General features: G+C 45.2%; 1 protein-coding gene across 1 annotated transcript; it reads left to right on the forward strand.

The window, feature by feature from the left end:
• Positions 1 to 133: 133 nt before the first annotated feature.
• RIOK1 (RIO kinase 1) lies at positions 134 to 17,774 on the forward strand. The gene is made up of 17 exons (XM_055570534.1): positions 134 to 342; positions 3,029 to 3,233; positions 4,008 to 4,098; positions 4,951 to 5,020; positions 6,379 to 6,421; positions 8,150 to 8,242; positions 9,434 to 9,546; positions 9,655 to 9,735; positions 10,948 to 11,034; positions 11,455 to 11,592; positions 11,997 to 12,100; positions 12,314 to 12,420; positions 12,675 to 12,740; positions 13,924 to 14,043; positions 14,881 to 14,934; positions 16,143 to 16,295; positions 17,307 to 17,774. The coding sequence occupies exons 1-17, from the start codon at positions 272 to 274 to the stop codon at positions 17,415 to 17,417; spliced, it is 1,707 nt and encodes a 568-aa protein (XP_055426509.1). The 5' UTR covers positions 134 to 271; the 3' UTR covers positions 17,418 to 17,774.
• The last annotated feature ends 6,467 nt before the right edge of the window (positions 17,775 to 24,241 follow it).

Raw genomic sequence — 24,241 nt, forward strand, 5'->3', positions numbered from 1 at the left:
ACACCCCACGGCTTCCGCAGAAGCTCAATTTCCGCGGAAGCTCAATTTCCAGGGCTCAGCCCCCGCGCGAGGCGGGACTTCCGGCGGGAACACAGTTTCCGTTCGGGGGCGGGACTTCCCGTCGGGGCGGACGTACGTCCGGGCGTTCGGTGTGTGGTGCCCGCACGTGGCGCGCGCGTAGGGCGCGGCGGCCACTGAACGGTTCTGAGGCGGGCGTTAGCGCAGAGGCCGTTGGGCCGGCTGGCGGAACCGTCCCTGTGCTGCTCCCGCCATGGACTACCGGCGGTTGCTGATGAGTCGGGTGGTCCCCGGGCAGTTTGACGACGCGGACTCCTCGGACAGGTGGGCAGCCGGAGTGCGCCGCCGCCGCCGCGGTCCCCTGGGGGCGTTGACGCTTGTTTGCGGTTGAGAGGGAGACCGGTCATAAGCATCTTTCCTTGGGCCTCTTTTCATAGCCGTTTGGGGCTTTCTCCATCCCAACCGGGTTTTTCGATCCAGGTGACGGCAGTTAAACTTCGCAGCTCCCGGGTTGTCAGCATCCCTGAGGGGTTAGAGTTGGGGAGAGCGACAGGGAAGCAGATGTTTGAGCTTTTAACTACCATTTAGCGTTCCAGAAATTTTTGAGCACCTACTGTGTGCCTGTTCTGTCCTCGGCGCTGAAGAGGGTTATGAACAAGACAAACTAAGCCCCTTCAACTTGGGAAGGAGGCGGAGACATAAGTACATGGAGGTTTTGTTTTTGTTTTTGTTTTTTTAACACAGATGACATACACTATGCAAACAGTTAAAAGCAGTTGATAGAACTAAGCAGTGACTTAACGGTCAGGGAACATGAAGTCCAGATGGGAAGGACAAGAAGGAGCCAATCTCTGGAAGCAGAGGGGGGAGAGGGGACCGCAGGTGTGGTCTCTCCTGGCTGTGGAAGGAAGATGTAGGTCATTGTGCCCCGAGCACAGTGGAGGTAATTGAAGAGATCGGCTGGTGCAGAAGTGAGGAGCCAGAGCCTAAGACTGTGACAAGGAATGGAAAGGATCTGAGATATTCTTGATGCTGTAGAAAGCCACATTTTGAGCAGGGCAGTGACATCACCCGGCGTGTGTTTGAAAGGAATCATTCTGCTATGGAGGAGATGGTTTTGGAGGGCAGGAGTGGACACGGTTTAAAAGGACTAAGAAAATTCAGTTCATGGATCATGGGTGCTAGACGGGGATGTTTTGGACGTAGAAGGACAGGTTTCTAACCATAGAATAAATGTGAAGTGGGAGTCAGAAGAAATTGGGGATAACTTCTACTTTGAAAGCAAAATGAAACATAGTGTTCGTTTTGGAATTCCGAGAAAATGGTTTTTACATTATATTCATAGTAAGGATTTACTGCGTGCAGACGGTATTGCCTTATTTTTCGGTAAATACAGGTTGATCGCTTTCTGTGTGACAGATCGCGTGTCAGTTGATCTTGATTCATAGGTAAATGCTCCCCTGGGTGACAGAGCTTGCGTTCTAGCAGGGGCAACCAACCTGTTGAGTAACTGGACAAATTATTTGTATGAGTTTTGGGTAAGCAGTACAGAGGAGAACTGGGCAGCCTTCCCTGAGCAAAGTTAATTACTGGAAGGGTATGTAGGCTTTAGCCAGAGAAACGAGGGAAGGCATTGCGGGTCGGTGTTTTCAGGTGAGTGTGCAGCAGTCCCTAGGGACCGTGTCAAGTGGGAGGGAGAAACAGAGCCCATGCGACTGGTGAATAGTTACCAGTCATGAGTGTGCACTGGACATTGTGAAGATGTAAACCAGTGGGTTTTGCCGACTCCAGGAACTTGGGAGACATTGTCACAGCTGGGGGTGGTTGTGCGCTCATGGCATCTGGAAAGTTTGGGCCAGAAATGCTGCTGCACAGGACCGCCGCCCACAGCAAGGGATCGCTCAGTTGAGGTGGGGAAGCCGTGGTACAAGCGACAGTATAGCTTTAACGTGCCGCTGGAGGTTGTTCACAGTGTGAAGGATCAATTGATGGATTATGGTTATGAAATTCTAATAAACAGCAGGGGGTTAATGATTATTTGTTCTCTTCCCAGCCATATCCATGGAGATTTGGAGCCCTCTAAGCCATGGCTAATTAATGAGTCAGGCTTGCTCATCTGAATTTACTTAAATTCCTCTCTGACTGTGTTGAAATGCATATCATTGTGTTTTTTACGTGATTTCCGTACTTGCTCTCCACCTGACGGCTCAGAACTGGCAGCACTGCCTCTCTGGGATCTGACTGCAGGCGTGCTGTGTTGGTGTGCACAGTGGTTTGTTAAAATTGAACATACCAGTTAAGTGGGAGATTTTCCACAAAAGTGCCGAGTTCTGGCTTCTCTTGAAAAACCAAGAAGATTCAGTAATGCTGGTCTGGATTTTCACGTGGCAAAAACAGACACTGTTAGTTGTGATCCCTTACTCTGGGCCAGTCCTCTGGGTTTGACAATCCCCACTTCTCCCATTTAGTTATACCCAGCCCTCTTCTCCCATTTGTGCTGCCTCTCGTCACCATCTTTCCTTTCAGGAGCAAGGGTGATTTGAAGTTCTTTGTGTAACACAAGTCTTGATAAAGCTCTTTTCGTTGTAGAGTGATAATTGATTTCAAGGTAAGGCTTGAAATAAAGCTTTAGACTTATTCCCAAGTTTTGTCAGAAAGCCTCCCCTGTGTGCTCTTAGAGCAGCTCTGTGAGTGGTTTTCCTGGAGTTCAGGTCTGTTTTACTGTTCAGAGCTAATTCATTCAGCAGAGAAAAATAACAAAGGCAGGAGCGGATTTAACAACCTGATAACAACCTGATGAATACTACTTTAGTCGGACCTGGAGAATCACCCAATGGCTGAAATAGAACTCAGAAACAGGACAACTTGGTATTTGAATTTATTGGGCGATACATGTTGTAATTGAACCTTTTTGATGCATCTGTATACATTCGTCTACTCTCTTTTAAATAAATACATATGTAAGTCCAATTAAGAATGTGTAAACAGGCTAAAACATTGTTATTTCTAGTGAAAACATTGACTTGAAGACCCTCAAAGAGGAAGATGATGTTGTGTTTGAAGACCTTCCGAGTAATGCCAGTGAGAAGATGGGCGAAAGTGAGCCGGAAGAGGAGGAGGGCGGAGACTATGATGACGACGATGACTGGGCGTGGGGCGATGGCGTGGGAAAGCTCACCCGGTGTTACGCTTCAGGTGGAGGGAGTAACCCTCAGGTATTTTATACACAGTCCTGTGCGTCTTTGTGTTGTTTGCTTATGTCCTCTTCAGTTGTTGTCTTCTGTTGTGGTAAAAATCACATACTATACAGCACACCGAGTTTTCACCATGGGTACCGTGCAGTTCAGCGTTCAGTGGCACCGCGCGCTTTCACAGTGTGCAGCTCCATCAGGATCCAGCTCCCGAACTGTTCACTCTGCCAAGCTGAACGTCTGTCCCCATTGGGCACTAAGTGTCTCTTGTCGGTTCATAAGTGAAAACAAAGCACCTCTACATACTTATCTGCTTTTCTTTATTTACTAGTTAAGCTGCACTTTTCTCTGTTTTGTTACTATTTGCAGTAAACTGCATATTTGTGTCTTTTCCCAGGCAGTTTTTTTAAGGCTCTTAATCTTATGATGATTTAAATAATTCTTTTTAAATTTACTGATTATGGAACAAATCCACATTATTATCAGAAATATGGAAATGATGAAGAATGAAAGTCTGTGTAGGCTAGGACTGCAGGGCAACATAGCCTGCAAATCTTGCAGTAAATTCGAGAGCCACAAAAAGTCCTTTAAAAAAGAAGACGTCTCTGAATGTCTAGCATATTTCAAGTGCGTTTTTAAAAACCTCTTGGGCAAATGTGATTGATCCTACCCTTCCCTTAGGGTACTCCCCTAAGTATTGATACTTTAATAGTTAACTATGAACCAAGGGAAGATGTGATGAACTTTAGGCTTGTATGTAAATCTAGAGCTTTCATCTCTGGAACTCATTTCTTCCAGGCCAATAGACAGACTCCCAGCTTCAATGCAGCCAAAATGTCTACTCCAGCAGACAAAGTTTTACGGAAATTTGAGAATAAAATTAATCTAGGTGAGTTTTTAAGATACAGCTCCTCTCACTAGGCAATGAGAAAACTCTTCAAAGACAACAAAAAGTGTTATAAAATTGTATTAGATCAATCAATGGATATATTGAGTGTTACAAGGTAAATAATAAAGCATAGAGGAAATTAAAATTTAGTAATTAAAAACATGACTTCAAGAAAAGACTCTAGCTTACACTTTTTTAGTCCTGTGTTCTCTCCTTTTATGGAAATACAAAGGTACAGTATTCATTCAAGTTATCATCGGTTTTGTACTAGATTTTGTAGTAGGGTTATCTTGTAGTAGAATGGTGAAAACACTTGAATATATAATCAACTATTGAATATAATCACATTTTGTTTGACTTTGGTGTGGCATTAATCATTTCATGAGCCATTGAATGCAGGGAATCACAGTGTGAATTTGAAGCCTCTTGGGAAACACGGGGTCTTCTTTCTCTCATAGACGAAAGCTGTTAGGAGCCTGATATGACAGCTCTCACATCTGATCATCCCTAGCACAGACCTGTAATTGGAAGTGAAACTGACATTTTTAGAATAATAATATTTATGATAGTTGTACAAAATATTAAATGTCTGAAAGAGCAGATAAAATATTTTTCAGGGATTTCTGAATCTAGATTTCTCTGGCTGAGAAATGACACCTGTCATGATGAAAGTGATCATCTTTTTTAGTAAGTAAGTGCTTGCCCTTAAAAACACAAAACACACTTTTCATTACTAAAATACATTACTCCATGTAATAAAATATTTAAAAAGTAGAGAAGGGAAAGGGGAAAAGTATCCTATTCAGAAACTTTGTCTTATATGTTGTTTATGTTGTGAATTTTTTTTTTTAGATAAGCTAAATGTTACTGATTCTGTAATAAATAAAGTCACCGAAAAGTCTCGACAAAAGGAAGCAGATATGTAAGTAATATATCAAGTATATACAATAAAGTAAATAAAATGTGACTGATACGAACTAATTGTAGACAGATTAGTAGCATCTCTGTCATAATTCTTTTACAAAGGATGTTCCTTTTTATACCTAAACCAATTCTTAAGTTTAAGTGAGGATATCCTATGCCTTTGTAAGTTGAAAATATTAGATGAGTTTTCTTAAGAAGTCTGTGCTAAAACTATAATCGTGTAAAATTCATGAAAGTGCTCTCGGGGTAACAGTGCTTGTAGATTTCAGTTTAAACTAAAATGTTAGAGTATAAAAAAATGTCCCCTTTTTAGAGCTTATTAAGGATTGGTTCCTTCCATGAAGTATTTTTTTAAAATGGAAAGTGAAAGTGAAAGTTAATTGCTCAGTTGTGTCCAACTCTTTGCAATCCCATGGACTGGACATGCCCAGCTCCTTTGTCCATGGGATTCTCTGGGCAAGAATACTGGAGTGGGTTGCCATTTCCTCCTCCAGGGGATCTTCCCTACCGAGGGATTAAACCCGGGTCTCCTGCATTGCAGGCAGATTCTTTACCAACTGAGCCACTGGGGGAGCCTTAAAAATGTAAGAGCAGATTTAAAACTAAATAGTTTAACTGAAAACAGTTTCCATTTACATTTCTGTTCTCAAAACCAAATGTTTAAGATTTGGCTCACCTCCTATTGCTAATAACTCTCAAGCATTAACAATATGTTACAGAAAATAGCACTAAGATCATAAAAATAGCAGTGTTAGAACTGAACTTAAAACCCAGTTTTCTTCTGGTTTATTATTACACATAAGGGATACCAGCTTTTTGAGAAACAGCACATCTTATTTCACTAAACTGCCTGTTTGGATATTTATTAGTTTAGGTTAGTCTGTGAATTGAGTCACATAGTATGTGAGCCAAAGTAATCAGAGTCTGTTTTTATGCAGTAGCTGCGTTGAAATGATAAAAGCTTGTTTCTTTGTAGAAAAGGACTCTGAAGAGAAAGCCTTATAAATTAATTCTGTACTAAGAAAATCATTAACAGTCTAAGAAACAGTGCTTACAGACTTGTTCTCTTTTTCCAGCATAGTTTGTTTTACCGCACTGCTCTTATTTACTTCTTCTGAAATATGGACGGAAGTTTTTTTTCTTACTGCAGATATGCTCCCTTTGCCCTAGGGAAATGAACGGCTTGTGAAAGGCAGTGAAGTTTCACACAATGGTGAAACTACAACGAGGTTATGAGATGTGTTATTAAAGAACTACCTGCTTAGGAATATCATGGAATGATGTACATTTAGAATCTTTAGATTTTGGCTCCTCTGAATTTTGAATGTCACCTTTACTTTTTTGGTTTTGTCTTAGGTATCGCATCAAAGATAAGGCAGACAGAGCAACTGTAGAACAGGTATGGTGTAAATGAATGTGTTGTACACTCTTTAAAGTAGTACTTCTGTCTTTGAATCGTAATTTGCTTTGATCCTTCTTGCTTCATGCTAATGTCACCTAGAATTGCTTCTGTGTAAAATTGCTCCTCCGTATAGTTTTGAGTTTAGAGATCTACATTTTGCTTTATTTCTAACAGCACTTTAAATAGATAAATTAGAATTATGCCCTGCTTCTATGGCCCATGAAGCCACCCAGCAATGCTTTCATCTTCTTGGGGGAAGCAGAACTGCCTGTAAGACCAGGAATCTTTTCTTTTGTCTTAAACAAGGTCTGCGGAAATTTTGTGAGCCTTCCCAGGAGATGAGTCAGGTATCTACCACAAAGTGTGTGTGTGTGTAGGTGTGTGTGTGTGTAGGTGTGTAGAGAAAAGGAGAGAGACAGATAATGCTTTCAGATATTCAATTAGAATCCCTTACTTGGTTTAGAAGTTAGACTTGTTTTATTCTTTATGCAGGAATGAGGGGGGAAACCCAACTTTCCCCAGGTTGTGATTGGATATTGGAATTGACCCAGGTATCTGATGGGAAGAGAGTGATGAAACAGGTCAGACCATCACTTCTGCCCCCTGCCAGCCTCCCTACCCATCCCATACACATAGCACAGACACAGTTTGGAGTAGTGGTATTCCAGAGCGTTCCAAGTATTGAATTGAAGCCCTGTTGATCTACAATCCCATGTCAGTTTTGGGTGTAGAGCAGTGACTCGGTCAGACACGCATCTTCAGATTCTCTTCTCAGTTACTGAACAGGCACAATAGCCTTTAAGCTCATTGCCTTCTGTTTGTTAAAGAAAACCTGAGGTTGTGTTTTACTTGAGACTGACTGCTCTGACCTTGAAGAAGATAAGCCTTTCCCCGATTTACCCACCTCTAGCAGGGGTCGGCCAGCTCTTTACAGAGCTAAATGATAAACACTTCTGGCATTGTGAGTCACAGTTCTCTTTTTTTTTGACTACACCATGCCACTTGAGGGATCTTAGTGCCCTGACCAGAGATTGAACCCAAGCCCTCTGTAGTGGAGAGTCCTAACTGCTGGACTTACAGAGAAGTCCCAATTTTTTTAAAATATTTCAATATGTAGAATCCATTTTCGGCTTGCAGGCTGTAGAGAAACCAGGCTGTGGCCGATTTGACTCATGAGCTGCAGAGTGCTGGTGGTCGCTTGGAGCTTTGTGTCCAGGGCAGCCGCCGGGCTGGCTTGTTGTGTGCTGGGATTGCACAGCACACCAGGCTTTGAAGACTCTGTGTGAGAAACAGGATAAGGCTCTCTCTGATAACTTCTTACTTTGCCACTTGTTGAAATGATAGTGTTTTAGATATACTGGGTTAAATAAAATAGAGATTAATTTCACCTGTTTTCATGATGGCTGAAAAATACAAAGTTACCTCTGGTTTGATTGTATTTCTGGTCGCTGTCATGGGTCTGGAGTCAGTTTCTGCTTCCCTTGGACCTGTTGGCCTTTGATTTCCCCGACGGGGTGAACCTCTGGTTTCTTGCCTCTCTGGCTCCTTTGGGTCTCATCTCACATTTTACTCACTGCGGATGAGTGGTTGAAACACTGCCATCACGACTCTCTTCGCCAAGCAGATCGCACAGTGCACTTAGTTCTAGTTTTGCGTCTAATGCTTCTGTGAGAGATATTTGGTCCATTGTGTCTGCATGTTCTACTTTTTCACATTTCTTTTTAGGTGTTGGACCCCAGAACACGAATGATCCTGTTCAAGATGCTGACAAGGGGAGTCATAGCGGAGATCAATGGCTGCATCAGCACCGGAAAAGAGGTGAGCCAGTCTTTGGATGTCTGAATGTTTCCATGTTCGCGTTCTTACTTCAGATACCAAAGTGAAACTAAAGTGAAAGTGGCAGTCGCTCAGTCGTATCCTACTCTTTGCAACTCCATGGACTGTAGCTCACCAGGCCCCTCTGTCCATGGGATTCTCCAGGCAAGAGTTCTGGAGTGGGTTGCCATTTCCTTCTCCAGGGGATCTTCCCATCCCAGGAATCAAACCCTGGTTCCTGCATTACAGGCAGATTCTTGACCATGTGAGCCACCAGGGAAGCCCCCCCCAAAAGTGAAACTCAGGCAAACTTAGTAAATAAACTGTGCCAAATCAGGATAATTGAATCAGTGCCATTTCTTTAAAATGGCTGTGTTGGTGTTTATGGCCGGGAGGAGCTGTGCACAGAAGCGTGCCTCCCCAGTGCTGCCAGCCCATCCAGGCGTGCCCAGCGCTGGTTCAGATGGTCAGACAGTTATGATGGGGGTAGGGGTGGGGGTCTAGTCTCTCTGAGTCAGCACACGTCTTTCTCGGTATGGCTATGGAGAAAGACAGGCATGTTACTTTTCAGTTAGCAACTTATTCTGTAAGAAGCAGTTCTCAGTGAAACCCACTTTACAAATCATGAGATATAAGAATGTCTTCAGATATTTTCCACATACTTGAAATAGAAAAATGTTTGAAACTACTCACGTGTGTATATATATGTAGGTATTTATTTAATCTGAAGACTTATTTTTAAATTATTTTTTATTGAGGTCTGGTTGATTTGCCATGTTGTGTTAGTTTAAGGTATACATCTGAGTGGTTCAGATACATGTGTATCTCGTGGGTCCTTGTTGGTTATCCATTTTATATATAATAGTGTGTATCTGTTAATCCCAGCCTCCTAATTAATCCTTCCCCTCACCTTTCCCCTTTTGTAACCATAAGTTTGTTTTCTTTGTCTAACATATATTTAAATTGTTCTTTACTATATATGTAAGTAGGAGGTATAGTTACTATACCTTTTAATATTATGTTGTATATTTTAATTCACATATTCAAAAGAGGATGGTATTCCTTATGCATATTATTTCAGTTTATTGGACTTTTTTAACTTTCGAGAATAGAGTCAAATAGATTGCAAAAGCAAAACATTATTTATATTTATTTAATACAGACTTAATTTCTTTTGTTTTTGACTTAAAATAGGCTAATGTATATCATGCTAACACAGCAAATGGAGAGAGCAGAGCGATCAAAATTTACAAAACTTCAATCCTGGTGTTCAAAGACCGGGATAAGTACGTCAGTGGGGAATTCAGGTAAGCTCAGATTTTTTTTTTTCCCCAAGTGGCTTAATTTCTGTATCCTAAAAAGTAAAAACTAGAATAATGGAATGATTGAAATAACAAGTATTTTTCTCATTGAAGATTTCGCCATGGCTACTGTAAAGGCAACCCCAGAAAAATGGTGAAAACGTGGGCAGAGAAGGAAATGAGGAACTTAATCAGGTGACTGTCTGGGGCCGGGAGTGTGTGTGCACGTGCATCACGTGACTCGGGGGATGTGTGTCTGTGTGTTCCGTGTCTGCCTGTCAGCCCCAGTGCTTCGCTCCCAGCAGACCTGCTGTGATTCTGCCAAGGCCAGGGACTCTCAGGGCTCGTCCAGTCCTTTAGATGTACAGAGATAAACAGAGGAAATGTTTCTGGGCAAATAGGAACCACCGTCTCTCCAGGTCGTACAAACCCATCGCAGAAGAAGTCTGCCATGACTCGCGTTTACTGCGCAAGGCTGGGTCACGTGAAAAGCCTTGGGAGCCACGTGAGGTTCCGAGTGTACTGTGAGGCTGATAAAGAGCCTGTGGGATTTGAAGCGGGCAAGCGACACGATCAGGTTGGGAGGATGACGTGTCACTTTGTGCAGGTGTTGGAGCTTGAGGCAGTTTTTTTGGGCCCTGGACCCTCTGTCGTACTTTCCTCTTCAGTCCAACTCTGGACACATTTATATATTCTTTGCCGTGGCACCTTTGTATCAAGTAAAGGCATCTTTAGGCTTCCTCATTTGACGTTTTAAATATACTTTAAATAATGAAGGTTTTCTTTCTCTCTTTCAAATATTTTTTAACATTTTATTTGCTATATCTAGGTGTCATACACTGGGTATTTTTGTACTATTAAGTAAAATCTGGGCGATAGTGAAGGACAGGGAAGCCTGACATGCCACAGTCCATGATGTCCCAAAGAGTTGGACACGACTTAGCAACTGAAAAACAACCAAGTCTACTTGTTTGAAAGTTGTTTTGAAATCTTACGCTCAATTAGCGACTGGCCATGAGTCCACTATTTTTATTAATCATTGTTCACACTGATCAACTCAAAAGAGAATCGCAAACATACTTTCTGTGTTCCATCAGTTCTAAGGGGCCTGTGTCTTCACAGTTTTAACACCTCTGGCTTTGAACTGGCTGTTAGAGGCTGTGGGACCCCGTTCAGCTGCCAGTGCTTTGCCATTCTTGGTGACGTGTAATGGTGCCACTTAGAGTCCCAGGCACCTTAGAGTTCATGAGATGAAGTAATAAATTGAGAGGCTTGGGTGCCGTTCGTTCGTAGCCCTGTCCGTCTTGTAGCTGCAAGTAAGCGCACTGTCGGTTGTTTCAGAGTAGACGCTTTAGATCGTTTGTTTCAGCTTCTCATTTGTCCTTTTCTTCCGCCTTCATATCACAGGCTAAACACAGCAGAGATTCCATGCCCAGAACCCATCCTGCTGCGAAGTCACGTTCTCGTCATGGGTTTCATCGGCAAAGATGACATGTGAGTGCATGGGAGAGCTAGTAATTACATGCCCAGCATTGTATTTTTAAGTGCTTTGAATATCAATTGGATGAAAAGTGCATATCATCCAATATATGAATATTTCCCATTTAAATAGTTCCTTTTGTCTTGGAATATTTTTTAATAAGTCTTTCCCACTCTGTTAGTACATAGGGTTTTTAATTTGTTTAACCTTTTTAAGTCTCAAAATGCTTTAGAGCAGCAGAGCTCACCTTGTTTTTCAGGAATGTCTTACGCTGGCAAAGCACCTGTTTGTGAACAGCTTTTTAGAACCGTATCTCTAGAGTGAACTAAACTGGTCAGTGATGAACCACAGAAGAAAAGAATGTAACAGTGTAGCAGGAAGCAAGAAAAACTTGAATCTGCTTATCTGAATTGTTCACTTTATTTTTGTTCAAGGCCAGCGCCGCTCTTGAAAAACGTCCAGTTATCAGAGTCCAAGGCTCGGGAGTTGTACATGCACGTGATCGAGTACATGAGGAGAATGTACCAGGACGCCAGGCTGGTGCATGCGGACCTCAGTGAATTCAACATGCTGTGAGTGGGTGGCCCACGTGACCCTTCACGAGTCCCCTCGGATCCTGTAGGGAAATGAACTAAATCCCAATCCAAGAAGTCATCTAAATTCTCAGTTTTCAAGTTGACTTCCACAGGGTCACAGGGTAGGATGTGTTTGGTGGCCTCAGTCACAGGATTGACTGCTCTGATCACTGGTGGAGTTAAAAGGACTTTGGAAATATTCTCAGTTTTCATCTCTTGTTAGTCACAGTGGCTCTTCTCTTTATCCACTTTGGTCACATTATTAGTGTCTTCTGTTGCTCTTAAAATAGAAAGTTTTAAACAAGATACAGGCAAGCAGCAGCGTGCCCTAGGCCGCTGTGCCTGGCCCTGGGGCAGTGTGGTGGCAGTGTGGCTCAACCCCTGTGCCCTGGCCCACGCAGGTACCATGGCGGAGGCGTGTACATCATCGATGTTTCTCAGTCCGTGGAGCACGACCACCCACATGCCTTGGAGTTCTTGAGAAAGGACTGCGCCAACGTCAATGGTAAGTGGAGACTGGGCTTCTCCGCGGCTTGTTTGCCCCTGTGGCCCTGTGCTCTGCTAAGCTGTTGGTAGAGAACCGTGGCACCGAATCGTTTGACTCAGTGATACTGACGCCCTTGGCTCAGTGATGGTGAATTTTATCTGTCTGTCTGTGAAGAGGTTGGAATAGCAACCTTTTCCCTCACAGAGCCCTCACAAGCATCTTCTTTGGCAGATTTCTTTCTTAAGCATGGCGTTGCCGTGATGACTGTGCGGGAGCTCTTTGAATTTGTCACGGATCCATCAATCACATCCGAGAACATGGATGCGTATCTCTCAAAGGTAAGGCGAGGCCGAGGCTGGGAGGACAGGAAGCAGCGGTGGTGGTGGCGTTTCTGTGTCGCTTCTGAGGACTCGGGATTTAGCATCATCTTTGTTCATCATGACAGCTTCCAGAGACCTTTTCCTTCTGATTTCACAGATGAGGGATCAAACCGTAGTAAAAAGCCAGTGGTAAAGCCAGGTTTCTGGGTAATGGATGTATGTTCTGTGGGTTGAATGTGATTCAAGGAAGGTGATTTTGTTTTCTTTCCAAGGCCATGGAAATAGCATCTCAAAGGACCAAGGAAGAAAGGTCCAGCCAAGATCATGTGGATGAAGAGGTAAGATTGAATATCTGTTACAGCCTTGGAAACACTTGTGTCTTGAGGTCTTTTTTTTTTTTTTTCTTTCCATATATTGCTGGGGCATGATCTTGATTTTATTAGATATGCAGTATTTTAAATGATGATGATGTTTCCTTGAGATGTAACATGTTACATGATTAAATTGACCCAAGTTGTGTAGCTTACATCCCATTATATACTTCCATTCCTGGCCTGTTTGCCCCTAGTCCTGCATGTAGAATATTTTTACAGAACCCACTGGAGGATGTGATTCAAGAAGGAAAAGCCACTTTTAGTCTGCGAATGTGAATTTTTTTTTAACTTTTTATTTTGTATTAGGGCATGGTCGATGAACAAACAGTGCTGTGATAGTTTCAGGTGAGCAGCGAAGGGACTCAGCCATGCATATACACAGATCCATTCTCCCCCAGACTCCCCTCCCATCCAGGCTGCCACACTGAGCAGAGATCCCTGTGCTGTACAGGAGGTCCTTGTTGGTGACCCCATTTTAAATACAGCCGTGTGTGTATGTGTCCATCCCAAACTCCCTAATTATCCCTTCTCCCCATCCTTCCCCCCAGCAACCATAAGTTTGATCTCAGACCATAAGTCTGCAAGTGTGTTTCTGTTAATGTGAATTTTTAAGGGATCTAAATGTTGATTCCCATAATGTTGTAGATTTTATATATTTATGTTTGGTAAAAAGGAAGACTTTTTTTAAGATGTTGGGAGTCGGTATGTTTTTTTTGAAAGTGACCCATCAGAGGCTTTTTTAAAAAAATAATCCTCAGAGCTCTTGGGGTGATGGGTGAGTAAAGGGCACCCCATACTTCCCAGCTGTGGCGCAGGGCAGACGATATTCCCCCACGGAAGACCTCTTCCTCTGCCATTCATAGCCAGGCAGTGCTTGCTCACAGCAGCTCCTTTCTCTCCCACTCAGAGATGCCAGTTTCTGGAATACAGAAGGAAAGAAGTGTTACTCCAAGGGTAACCGTTTATCATTAGTCATAAACTCCTGTGGCCCAGCACACAGCATGGGCCGCACCAAGTGTGCAGACAGCCTGGCTGAGACTCTGCACCAGGTGTGTGACGATGATGATGACCTGAGGCGTGAGCAGGCTCAATGCACGTGAGGAGCCGTGACTCAGTCTCCGTTTCACTTTTCTTTTGCATCTGTTAGGTGTTCAAGCGAGCTTACATTCCTAGAACCTTGAATGAAGTGAAAAACTATGAGAGGGATATGGATATAATGATGAAACTGAAGGAAGAGGACATGGCCATGAACGCCCAGCAGGACAACGTGAGTAGCTTGGTTTGTCTTCAGCGAGTTCACCAGGGAAGCCGTGGTCTCGAGTGTTGCCTTTGAACTAGTAAGACGGCTCCTTCCCTTCGCATAGCGCACCCTCTGTGTACGTTGCTTGTGGAGGACATCAATCCACTGGTCTTTACGAAAGGAAACGAGTGAGGCCAACAGGCTGTAATCGCAGGAAAGGAAGATGTGTATAGAAGTCCAGGCTGTAAACAGTTACTGTGCTAGATCCATTGACACATATCTCAAGCTCTGGAAAATTTTTTTCTGCTAAAGGACCAAATAGTAAATATTTAAGGCTTCGAAGGTCAAGAAACAAAATTGAGGCTATTGTATATGGGTCATTACATAATGAGAGAAAAAATTTCCCCCAAATGTTTGATGATATTAAAAATGCTTATACACTTGATGCAGAATGCTGCATCCACCAAAAAAATAAATAAATAAAAATGCTTATAATATTGAATACATACAGCTTTTCATGATCATGAGAAAGGGGTGGAGTTATTTGGGAGAATAGAAAACCTTACACTTAGCTGAGATTCAGAGCTAGGACTGCCTGTCACTGACTGGGTACAGCTGTGTATCCGTAAAGGCCCCCCAGGCTGCAGGTGCGTGGAGGCCCCGGCAGGCGTGCAGCCCTGCTGTGGTTATGGAGGATAACCACACCCACCCTAGACGCTGTGTCCCATGAGACACAATTTGGACACCTTTTTGTACTCACATGAGGTATCATTTAGCCGCAACAGTATCCTTTCTTAATATTGCAGCATATTTCAGTGTTCAGTTTTATGCTGATTTTTTTTTTTTTGTCTCTTTGGTTTTAAGATTCTATACCAAACTGTCACGGGACTGAAGAAAGATCTGTCGGGTGTTCAGAAGGTATGAAGAACAAGTATTCATTTACATGAAAACTCAAAAGGATATAAAATTGTGTGTCAGGTATTATTAGCGTTGAAATAACAAGGGTGCGCTATTACTGGTATAGATGCTTTCATGGTCCATGGGCATCGTGTTCGTTCCTTTTAACTGTGAGACTGAGCTGTGGTCACTTGTGGTTTGTTGTTTACTCTGCCCCTGAATCGGTCTGTTGTTGTAGCTGAGGCGTTGACCCTTTGTGTATTCCTATCTTTGCTGGTGAAGCTGTTAACAGTAACCACGTGCTTCTAGATGTTTCTATAAGCAGCTTAAAATGCCAGCGGAGTCTGGTCTTGCCCCGGTGCGCAGTCTGCTGAAGACCAGGCTCACGAGTCCTGCCATTTCAATGCTGCAGATTCCGGTAGTGATTTTTCTTACAGCAGCTTTGTTGTATCTTAACATTTTCAAACAGCAGAGATTAATTCTAATTTAAGCAATAATAAAGGTGGTTCTTCTTTTGATGTTCTTAATATGAAGGTTTGTGGTTTACATTTTGAAAGCTGACTGTCTTGTTTGTGGCAAGAATTGGGACTAGGAGAATTCTTGGATTCTGTGTTTCTGGGTTTTTTGTGGCAGGTGTGACAAGGATAGTTGCGCTTTGAATTCCAGAGCAGGAAGATTCTGTTACCACTGGCCAGGAAGCCTTTTTGTACCATCACCGTGTAAAGATCTGTTTGTTTGGTTTTTTTTCTTATGAAAAGAAAGCCTCGTGCTTTAAAAAATGCTTCCTGCTGCTTTAAAAACTGCTAACCTTCAGGGAAAAAAGTGAACATGTTTTTTGTTTAAAGATTGTCTTCCCTCTTGGATTAACAAATGTTCCACTTGAAATTTAATCTGCAGGCCAACAGCTGTGAAGTTATCCAGATATGTTCACTTTTCTCTCCTATCTGTGTTCCAAATCCCAGCTCAGCCCGTGGAATGTGCTGCAGGGGGTGGAACAGTCCTGCCGTTGATCTGGGTGGCTCCCCGCGTTGGGAGCGTCCTCAGCCATCCTGGAGTGGCTGCTTCAGGCTTCCTGCCAAGCGTGGATCCTGTTGTTTTGATGTTTCAGTATGGGATATCATTTTCAAAGTCTGTCTGTGAGGCTGAAATCTGAATTCTGTCATTAACTCACTGAATGCCAGTAGGTAATTGGCTTGTTGAGAATAACATGGTCCTGTGATGTTTTCAAGGTCCCTGCACTCCTGGAAAGCCAGGCTCAGGAAGAGACTCGTTCTGATTCAGAAGATGCAGGGAGCGCGGAGTGCTCTGACACGGACTCTGAGGAGCAGGGGGATCACGCCGGCTCCAGGAAGCCCCCTGCCAACCTTGAAGTTGATAGAAAGGTTAGCTGAGAGCGCATATCCCCACATTTGTCAACACAACCACGCAGTCCCTTGAGGCTATGTGCTCGGATGTCTGGATCAGAGCAGCTGAAGTATCAGTTTTTAGTTCCTGAAGTGTGAACTTTGCTTTGGTGGTAACATCATCTAGAGATTGGGCTTCTGGGAGCCCTTGGGCACTGCCCAGGGAGAGGACACACTAGTTTCAGTGCGCTGATTAAAAGTGGTTGTCATGCACTTGTGCAAGTGATGCTGGAGTGGCGCCTGTGGTGAAATACCAAAAAACCATTCCGGGGCATTTTTACAGCCAGCTCCCTATTTTCAGAATCTCAGATATTTCTTCCACTGCTGCCTGTAGACATAAGAGACGCTACTGATGCAATGATCCATGACGGCTGAGTAACTGTTATTCTTTATTCTTAGCCTAATCCTTTAAACCCTGGAGAGTGTGGGTTCCAAGACTTCCAAGAGACATCCCCAGCTCCCTAGTGCACATTCGCCCTTTGTCTCCTGGAAATATGTATTTTGTCTCTCATTCCAACATTTATTTCTGTTAGAATACGAACCATATAAAGAAAAGGAGTCGCATACATTTAATAATGTCCCCGTGAGCATCTGTGTTGATGGTCTTGAAATGTCTGTGAATAAATTGTAAAGACAATTTTCACCCCCAGTTCCACCACCAAGCCATAATTATTTTCAGTTTTTTTCTGTGACACTCACTTTTATCTTTTTACATATATTTAACAACTTAGTTGTAATGATAATATGACTATTCAGAATGAATGAAATTTGCAGACTTTTTGCTTTTGGTTTTTTTCAGACTTTTTTTTAAACCACTAGTTGATCTGGCGGTGTTGGGTCTTACGGTGACACACACCCCCCGGGCGGGCTGGGGCACATGAGGGACCTTCGTCCCCAACCAGGAGGTCCCCCGCCCCTGGGCCTTGCACAGCAGATGGCTAGCCACTGGACCACCAGGAAATCTTCATACTTTTTATTTTTGTTTTACAGGAAAGAAAAAAGATGGTCAAAGAAGCCCAGAGAGAAAAAAGAAAAAACAAAATTCCTAAACACGTGAAAAAAAGAAAGGAGAAGGCAGCCAAGATGAAAAGGGGCAAATAGAACCAGGACGGTATCATGTACAGTAATTTTCCATCGGTTACGTTTCGTGCCTGTGCACTGAGCTGCCTCTGGAGGACTGGTTATTGATTTTAACCAAATGGTTTTTACTGCAGTGTCCTGGAGGACCAGTTTTCATGTAATTATGTAAACAGCTCTGACCTCTATTGTCTAGGTCCATTCCCTAGCTCTGTGTAGTATTAATAGAGGATTTATTTAAGCCACTATTTTAATGAACTTTATACAATTTTATTTTTGTATATTTTTATCTTCTGCAATGTTGCTTTTAAAGCATTCTAATTATTTGAACATATTGAGCATTCCCGCCCTTTGTGTAAGTGTAAAGGCACTTTGGACAAATTTAGGCAAGTTGTTTTTGCTTTGTTTGTACCAAAGACCCACCTGGAATTATTGGACTATAAGGCCATAGTTTCTATGAGAGGGAGATTCACCGATACAGAGAATTCAGTTGGCTGTTGATCTCACCGTTGATTGCAGCTTCGTTCTGTGTGTGCTGACAGTTGCTTATAGTGGACTTACTCTTCATCTTTGCTATTCTTCTCTGAGCTAGCACCTCCCGGTTCATAAGCTATTTCACATTCAAATATGTGGCCCATTCATTCATTCATCAACGTTTGGGTGGTTAGGTGTGGGAGACACAGCAGTAAATCAAAGGCAAGTTCCATGGATAATCCTGCTGCTGCTGCTGCTAAGTCGCTTCAGTCGAGTCTGACTCTGTGCGACCCCATAGACAGCAGCCCATCAGGCTACCCAGTCCCTGGGATTCTCTAGGCAAGAACACGAGTGGGTTGCCATTTCCTTCTCTAATGATGAAAGTGAAAAGTGAAAGTGAAGTGTCTCAGTCGTGTCCAACTCTTAGCGACCCTGTGGACTGCAGCCTACCAGGCTCCTCCGTCCATGGGATTTTCCAGGCAACAGTACTGGAGTGGGGTGCCATTGCCTTCTCTGTGGATAATCCTAGTTTTCCTTAAATTGAAGCTTGCACTGACTTGGATCTGTGGGTTCCTGAGGGACGAGCAGGGTCAGCTGTGTAGAGCGGCCAGAAGTTACCGCCTGCAGGTAGTTTGCATTTTCATAGGCAGACAGTGCGTCAGCCTAGTAAACTCCGTGGAAGAAATAGCGCTGCTTGGGGGCAGTGGAGGTATGCACATTTAGAAGAGGCCATATTTGGGCAAATACTTGAAGGCTGTGAGTTGTGTGCCTGTCGGGAGAGAATAATGGTCCAGGCAAAGCAGACAGCAAGTGCAAAGGCCCTGAAGCAGAAGTGTGCCTGAAATGTTCAGACACCAAAAGCTAGGGCATCGTAACCACGTGGGGGGCGGGGTTGGGTCAGGGAGATGGGACATAGCAGCTTAGATCGGGTGGTGGTAGGCGCCTGGAAGGTTTTGAGCAGAGGAATGATGTGATCTGACTTGTTTTTAAAGAATTGCAATCACTCTGATTTCCATGGAGAATTGACCGGGAGGCAAGGGGTAGGGGCTGGCTGGGTGTTTCTTGTGGCTTGTGTGAGAGATGGTGGTGGCTCGGTATAGGATGGTAGCAGCCGACATGGAGAGAAGCCTTTGGACTCTAAGTATAGGAGCTACAGGATGTGTCATGAGAAACGCCGATTTTAGCCGTGGAATCGCCCCTAAACTGGAGCTTGCCCCTGCTTGTTTGAGAATCAGTGGGTTATTGAGGGAGGGGCAGGGTCAGCTGAGGTCTTAAATTTTAAGCAGACAGCTTAAATTTTATCTTCATAATAGTGTCCCTTCTCGGCTTGAAGTTCAAATATGAAATTTCAGCAAAACACAGTTGTGTCTCCTCTGAAATATTCTACAATGAACACAATGGAGGAGAAGACAGACAGGTGGCTGAGCAACGCAGTGCCCTTTTGAGGGGGTCACCTTCAGGACCCTCTGGCTTTGGCCTGGGCTGGGCCTCCTCCCCAGCCAGGTGTGCTTAATCCAGGTGGTCAGGCTCCTTGGTGCCATCCTTGCTGAGTCGAGTGCAGCCGCTGGGTTTGGAATCAGTTTCCCTGGGCAGAGCCAGTGTCGCCCTGCTGGCCAGTCCTCATCCCAGGATGCCAAGAGGAAGTGGCTTGTGGTGCACTCGGACGAGACCTGCAGGGGAATTCTGGCTCGAAGCGCCTTCTTCCTGACAATGTGCTGACGTGGCCTTTTTCCCGTCTGGATTCTGGGCTGTAGCTGTGGCTGAGCGGGAACCACCAGTAGCCTTCTTGCGGGACGGGTCTGATGCCACTTCCCTTGTTTGACTCTCACCAGGAGGTCTGGAAGAAGGAGCCCCGCCTTAGATAAACGTCCAAAGCGCCTTTCTGGCTCCAGTTGCAATAGAATTTGCGCACCTGATGGGTTTGGTGTCCCTGAATTACTGGTTGTGCAGTGACTTTTCCCTTTGCAGGGGTGAGCTTTGGGGGTCTCTTGGCCCAAAGGCCGGGACATCATTTTGTCCACTTTGGACATACCTGGTTTTCTGTTCTCTGTTTTGTTGATTTTCTAATCCCTTAAAAAAGTGCAGGCGTTTCTTCTCTCAATGTTGACTGTGAGGGATCTGGGTGGTTTCATGGGAGCGCAGAGTCACAGTGGTCTCCTCTGTGGCTGGAGTCCTTATTTTTCCTTTGATGAAGCAGTTCAGGGACAGGCCCTTTCCCCCGCCTGGGAGCACAGCATTTGAGCCTGGTCTCAGAGTGAAGAGGTAGGTGGGCGCCACGGCCGGCATCCAGTTTTCTTCAACTTTTGATTCTCTGTTTATGATGGTGGACTCAAGGTTGGAAAGTTTTGTAGTTTGGTACCAAGAGTGGTTGGAGAAGATCTGTCCTTTGTGTGAATTTCTACTGAGTTCAGTGCAAGCAGCTTGCTGTTTCTTGGTTGCGGGCCCATCCTGTTTTGTGGCTATGATTTCATTAATCTCTCGGCTCAGAAAGTGAAGAGCTGAGAAAGTTCTTCTAGAAGCTGGTAAAAAAATTCAGTCGAAGGGCATCTTGAGTGTCATGGGCTCTGAAGGTTGATGTTTCTAAAAGTCCTTTTTGTTTTCAAGAGCTTAACAGATCTTCTGATGTTTGGTTGTGTGTACACATACAATATTCAGGGCTTGACTTGGACTTCTGGGGCTTGCTTTTTGATGATGTGAAGGTCACGTGAATCAGCAGTTACAGCAGATCCTCGCTGTATAATTTCCTGTGAAGATTTCCTGTGACCCAGTCAGATAGATGAGGTTTTCAACCACTGGTGGTCATAAAACAGGAGTGCTCCATGTTTTCTGTTTCTTCAATCAGACTAGGTCGTTACATGCCCTGCATTTTGGTTGGAGTTTTTAACTTCCATATGCTTTGGGTTTGTGTTGCCTTGGACATAAGGGCATTTATTGGTATTCCAGGGGCGGTTATAATATTGGGTGGGTCTGGAAGCATCTAAGCTGGTTTCCAAAGGAGAAGACAGCTCTCCCACAACCGTGCTCCCCAGAGGTCTTAGTCCCAGCGGAAGCGCTGTGGGAACCTCTGGGCTTGAATTTGAAGAATGAAGACTTGTGGACTTTGTGACTTTGGTTTTCATCTTTCCTTCACTTTCTGTATCACTCAACTTCCTGCTGTGACGGCTGGCAGCCGCGGCCGCTGGGAGGGGGCCCTTGTACCACCTGGAGGAGCCACACAATACCCTTTTTCCTTTTTTTCCAGAGTATCAAGGGTGTCAAATGTGTGAGCACAGCTGTCTCCAGCTCTCTGAGCGCTTTCTGCATTTCTTACCACCGGGTAGTAATTTCAAAGCCGGACAACTTGATCATCTCGGGGTAAAACTTGACTCTTTACACATCTGCCACGTTGCTCTCCTGGGGTCGTGAACCCGTCGTGGCAGGATGGCAGGTTCCTGGGCCCGGGTGCCTCAGCTGGAGAGGGGCAGGCAGGGGCGGCCAGTGAAAGCTGCCTGGGAGCAGGCGCCCCTGTGGCTCGCGTCTGCAGTATAGCGGGGGGCGTGAGTGGCTGTCTCGGGGAGCAGAGGGTATTGAAGGCTAGACAATCAGGGGACCTAGGCTGGCGTTTTGGAAGGACCGTCCTGGGTTAGGACAGGCCTGGTTGTCTGTGAGAGACATGTGTGAGTCTCCAGCAGGGCCGGGGTGTGGGCCGGCCACTGATGGGGGGTGAGTGGTGTCTGATGACATCACTACCCTCCGGCCAGCCAACATTTAAATGGGGCAAGGAGAGGGGTTCCCCAGAGGGGCAGTTGAGGATACGAGGTGCTTTGCTGGCGTCGGACGCCGCATGGGTCCCACACGGCCCTGAGGGAGCGTCTCAGGGTGGTGAAGGGTTGGGAGCCTGACCCCGTGAAGCAGGCACGTGCCACCAGCGTGTGGAGTTCAGCACGGTGCCTGCTTCGTGGGGCTCCTATGAAGGACGCTGAGGGGAGCTCGGGGGAACTTGGCCAGGGCTGGATCAGGTCAGTGAAGGAGAACTCAGCCACTGACTCTTCGGTGTTCCCGTGGCGGTGTGAAAAGAGGTTCACGGAATCACCTAGAAGGTACCTTGCCTCTCCCCAGAAAGGCTGAACTTCAACCTACAGAGTCTCTTGCTGTGGTTGGCAGGTTACAGGAAACACGAGCTCACAGGAGCAGAATCCACGATGCTGGGAGAATGTGGTCAATGGAATCAAAAAAAGGGCAGCGGGGAGGGAAGGAGCCAGACGTCTAATAAAAAGGAAAAGAGGTCTAAGAGACGTGTCCCAGTGCTGTGGACTTCAGCTGGACCCTGGTTAGATGAAACCAGTTGTAAAAAGATGGGCTGTTTGGGGTTTCTTTTCAGACAAACAGGGAAAACTTAAGCATGGAGGAGGTGTCAGGTGATAGTAAGGGATCGTTCGAGTAAGGGATCGTTCGTTTCACCAGATATGATGGTGGTATTTGTGCTTGAAACGGTTCCCTCAGAGCCTGGACGAAAGTCTCACTGGGTGAAATGAATAGGATGCCTGTGATTCAAAATTCTCCATCCTTCCTGAGTCCCCAAAGGACAGCAGTGGATGGAGGAAGAATAGCAGGTCAACAGTTGCTGAGACAGAGGACTAAAGGGTGTCTTGGGATTCATTACACTCTTCTCTCTCTTACAATTTCTGTAAGAAAAGAGCTGGGGTTTTTTTGAATCGAAGTTTCTATCAAGTACTTAAAACAGGGCCTGCCACGTACTTGTACTGTATAATACAAGTGTCTGCATTTTTATTTTGTTTGTTCTTTTTAAGTAACCTTTTTTTTTTTTTGCCCGGTCTTCAATTGTTTAATCATCTGGGCCAAAGAGGAAGGCCTCAGGAGGACTGTTAGCGCCTTCCGGTACCGGCCCAGCTTGGTGTCCCCTGACATGCCTTTGGTTCTGAGATTCCGGTTCCCCTGGTGGAGGCAGTTCCAGAACATGTGTGCTGAGCTGCCCTGAGTCTCGGTTCTGCCCAGCCTGCCCGTCCCCTTTGCAGTGACCTGTCCTGACCACTCCTGGCGTGCGGTCTGCCCCCTCAGCTGAGGCCCCTGCAGTCCTGGTGACCTTTGCGTTTTTCTGAAGCTGCTCTGACTGACAGGCTGGCCCCCTGTTACCGCACTTCGCAGACACCGAGACTGTTTTACTGATTGAAGGGCAGTGGCAGCCCCATGCGGCGCGTCTGACTGCCGTCCCAGGCGCCGTCTGCTCACTCGCACCCCTGGCCACGTGGTGGTGGTTCTCGCTTTCAAACCCTCTGCCAGCAAAAAGGTTACAGCTTGCTGACAGCTCGGGTGATGGGTAGCATTTTGTAGCAACAGCACTCAAGTGTGAGCATCACTCGTATATGTACTGGGAAACCACGCACTCCGTGTAACGTGTTTTCCCGCGATAGTCGCTCTGTGTCGCGGCTGGGAGCCGAGCACGCAGTGCGTCCATGCTCTGCCTGTGCGTGCATGTCTGAGATTTCCTTACACATGTCGTGTGTCTTCCCTCACCTCCCAGCCTCCTAGAATAAGCTCCACGGGGACAGGGGTTTTTACCTTTGTTCAGTTTTGTGTTCCTGCACCTAGAATTGTGTCTAAAATATCATAAATACTCAATAAATACTTAAATGAATGATACACTGTGTTTCTTAAAGATGGGGCTGTGACATCAGTTGCATGTCTCTCCCCCCACCCTGCCGCTGCGATGACTAGGAGCTGATGTGGGTTGACTCGTGCCCTCCAGCCCTCTGTTCGGTGACCGGGCACAGACGGGAAGTTTGAAGAGGTACTGATTACAAGAGGTGGTTCTGGTGGTATCCTGTGAGAATCGTTCCAGATACAGATGTACTTTTGTGGGGTGGGGTGTTAGCGCCACTTCCTACTTTCCCATCTTGACCTCCTCCTCAAGGGAAGGTCCTAAGCTTGAACATGACCTCCGCTTCTTTGAGAAGCTGCTGACCTCCCACAGTGACACACAGGGCATGCCCTAGTCCCAGGGGTGGGCATGAATATCCGGAAGCGCTTGGTCTGGCCCAGCCTGGTTTCTTTCACTGAATGATACCAACATCAGCAGCGACATTGGGAGCCCGCCCCCTGCCACCCAGCATGTGAGCGTGGACCAGGCTTGCTGGGATGGAGAGGGGATGCTGGAATGGATAACCCACCTTGCTTCACAGGAGAATTTCTCATCACACAAAATGGTCATCAAATTTCTTCTTTACAATTCTGTTATTTTAAAAACCGTAGCCTAAGTGGGTGACTCTTAACGAAGGGAGATGTGAAAAATGTATTTTTTAGGAAAAGGGTCTCAGGAAGGCTTGAGGAAGGAGTGAAGCACAAAGAAAGTATGTGTGAGGGCAAATAATTAACAG

Source organism: Bubalus kerabau, chromosome 3 (assembly GCF_029407905.1).
Source record: "Bubalus kerabau isolate K-KA32 ecotype Philippines breed swamp buffalo chromosome 3, PCC_UOA_SB_1v2, whole genome shotgun sequence".
NCBI lineage: Eukaryota > Metazoa > Chordata > Mammalia > Artiodactyla > Bovidae > Bubalus > Bubalus kerabau.